This window comes from Morone saxatilis, unplaced genomic scaffold, assembly GCF_004916995.1.
Source record: "Morone saxatilis isolate NCDOM2014 unplaced genomic scaffold, NCSU_SB_2.0 Contig20, whole genome shotgun sequence".
NCBI lineage: Eukaryota > Metazoa > Chordata > Actinopteri > Moronidae > Morone > Morone saxatilis.
The window spans coordinates 22,559,177-22,561,922 of NW_023339763.1; the positions used below are offsets into that span (position 1 = coordinate 22,559,177).

General features: G+C 42.7%; 1 protein-coding gene across 1 annotated transcript in view; it reads right to left on the bottom strand.

The window, feature by feature from the left end:
- kptn (kaptin (actin binding protein)) overlaps positions 1-2,746 on the bottom strand; it is a 14,251-nt gene extending 11,505 nt beyond the window's left edge. Inside the window, exons 1-4 of the mRNA XM_035666820.1 lie at positions 2,218-2,746; positions 930-1,012; positions 733-817; positions 603-657 (exon numbers count right to left, since the gene is read on the bottom strand). Of these exons, the coding sequence (XP_035522713.1) occupies positions 603-657; positions 733-817; positions 930-1,012; positions 2,218-2,419 (425 nt within the window). The 5' untranslated portion in view covers positions 2,420-2,746. The remainder of the gene's footprint in view (positions 1-602; positions 658-732; positions 818-929; positions 1,013-2,217) is intronic.

The following is a 2,746-nucleotide window of genomic DNA, read 5'->3' on the forward strand; positions in this document are numbered from 1 at the left end:
TGAATTGAATTGAATTGAATGGTATGTTGTTGGGCTGGTACTGTGTTTTCGTTTGCTTAGTAATATTTATTTATTGCAGTATCATTATGTCTCTAAAGAGATTTTTTCTATTCACAAAGTCATCTCAGAACATTCAAGTGTGCATTTTGTTTATTATTGACACTTGTGATCTACCTGCTATAGACGCCATGTTTTATAACCACAGTGGGACTGTAAGCATTTACTAAACTTACACTTTAACAGCTTGCCATGCAAAGCAAAGTCTGTCCACTGGTTTGTAATGACTCCACTCTGTTGCTGTTGTACTTGTCACAGTAATGTGAGTGCAGTATTTTGTCCATTCTGGGATCCTGAGGGAATGGTGACTCCTCACAGCTGATTGGTCAGGAGTTGGATCTTTATACGTTTGATCTGTCAACCTGAGCAAACCTTGTACTTGCAGGTTTGGCCTGAAGTGGTGGTTACCATGGCAACTGAACTCAGTGTGAACTTGGTTTGCGCTATCTCTGAGACCGAAAAGCCAGGGTTTGCTCCTGGATGTCTCTGCCTTTAGCATGTATCGCTCACTGGTGTATATCACAGCTCTGCAGCAGCAGACTTACTCTGTGTGGTACAGCTGGAAGGGCGTGAACTGCAACTCCAGGTTCAGGCAGCTTTCTGTTCAGAGACACACAGTAACATCAGCATCTGGTAGCGAAACCACAGTACACATCAGGACACAGCTTCACTCACGTGCAATAGACTCCAGGTTGAACTCTGAGCCGGGCTCATAGTCACAGTAGATATTCAGGAACGGTGTGGCTTTGTCACCAGAGTCCTGCAGGAGTTGAGCCAGAATTAACAATGCTTCTATAATTGTAGAAAGGATTTACAACCTTTACAGTAAAGTTTACACATGCTACATTGTGAGCTTAAATATGAAAATATACCTTCACGAATGTGATGCCCACCACCAGACCTCTTTTGGGTGGAGACTTGTTGAAGGCATCGATTGATACGATCTCTGCATCAACTAGATAAAGAAGACAGGATCAAATCAAGCAGCAGCACACGATTCAGGACTAAATTAGTTACAAAAACGGCATTACTAATATTCCATGTCAACCATACGGTTCAGGTCTTGCAATATGTTTAATTTATTAGGGAGGATACCATGATTTAAGACTACAGAGGTGGACAGGAATTCAGGACAGGAGCCATCACTGCTCAGCACATCTGGAAAAAGACAACTGAACCCAACCCAACAACAAATAACTTTATTAAAGAATATTTTAATGAAACATTCTTTAAGTGTTAAATAATTTAACATACACAGTGTCCAATTGATATTGCTATTGCTATTGCTTACTGAACTGTAAATCACAGCGCACTCTGCTGGATAAACCTTGCAGTGACACCAATAGCACTTTCTTCTGCATTATATACATATCAACATATATGCATACAATACCGATATGTCTGCTTACTTAACTTACCCTAAATGCATCACATCATTGTGCTTCCTGCAATAGTTAATACAGTAGTACGGTTGGGTTGTTTAGCCTATAACGATGCAGCAATGTTTAGAAGCTCATCATATGGTCTGCATGTAAAATATTAATCAGCTAAGTAACTAGTGACAACAGCTGTCAGATAAATGTAATGGTGGTAACTCAAATGTGCACTTAAGTACAGTGCTGAGTAAATGTACTTGGTTGCATTATACCACTTTATATGTGCAGGTGTGTTCGTATTACTCCCTGCACATTGCACATAGTCTGAACATGATCAACAACACTGATATGATTATTATACAACTACAGCAGACCATATTCAACTGACCCATGCCCCATTTGATCTTAAAACAATAATAACTCTCTATAATATTCCTAAAGGGCCAGTGAATGTGACTCCACAGTCACTTTATAGTCCCTGCTCTCTTACAGGGATGTTGTCTGGCTCTGTGTTCATGGTGCACTTTAATGTAAACCTGCGACCTGTAACTGGATATACGCGAACGCGCCTTCTAAGTTTCCGACCACCCTCCAAAAGCGCTCTTTACATAAACGCTCAGAGCCACATAATTCAAGCCCTTTCACACCACATCTCCCACGAGTGCTATGACCCGCAATACGGGTTCAGCTAATGCTTGCCAGGGATACTTCGACACATGGCAGATTGGGGGACGACCCGCTCTGCCTCTGAGCCACAGCCAATGTCACGGTATTGAGGTTGTACCTGGTATGTAGGTGAACTGAACCTCTTTGGCCACAGGTCGGATTTTCTGCTGCAGCTCCTGGTACCTGAAACACACCACCTTCCCTTTGAGAGTGGCCGCCAGCAGCTCCTGCTCCCCGGCCTGACACAGCCCGTAAACGTTGCTCTGCGACGGGAAGCGGCTGAAACTGTCCTCCACGAACGGATACGACTCTCGGAGCATCCTGAAGGACGAAACTGAACTCACTGTTGTTGTTTTTTATCAGAAATGTCGAGAATTAAAGCTGCTCATGTTCGCCTTGAGGCTGCTCTGGTCTCCAACTTCACTCACGACAGCGTCAGGCTAGCTAAATGAGGTTTACGCCACTCATTTCAAAATGTTGTTAACACTCAAAACAACAGCTTATTTAAAATTAACGATTGGTTCAGTGATAACCTATCGTATTGTATTGTGAAGGCAGAAATACAGTGTCCGTTACTTTCACTGACTCCAAACAGCTCGAGCAAACTGACGTGAAGCAAAACATCCGGGTTTGGTAGAAGGTGCGTT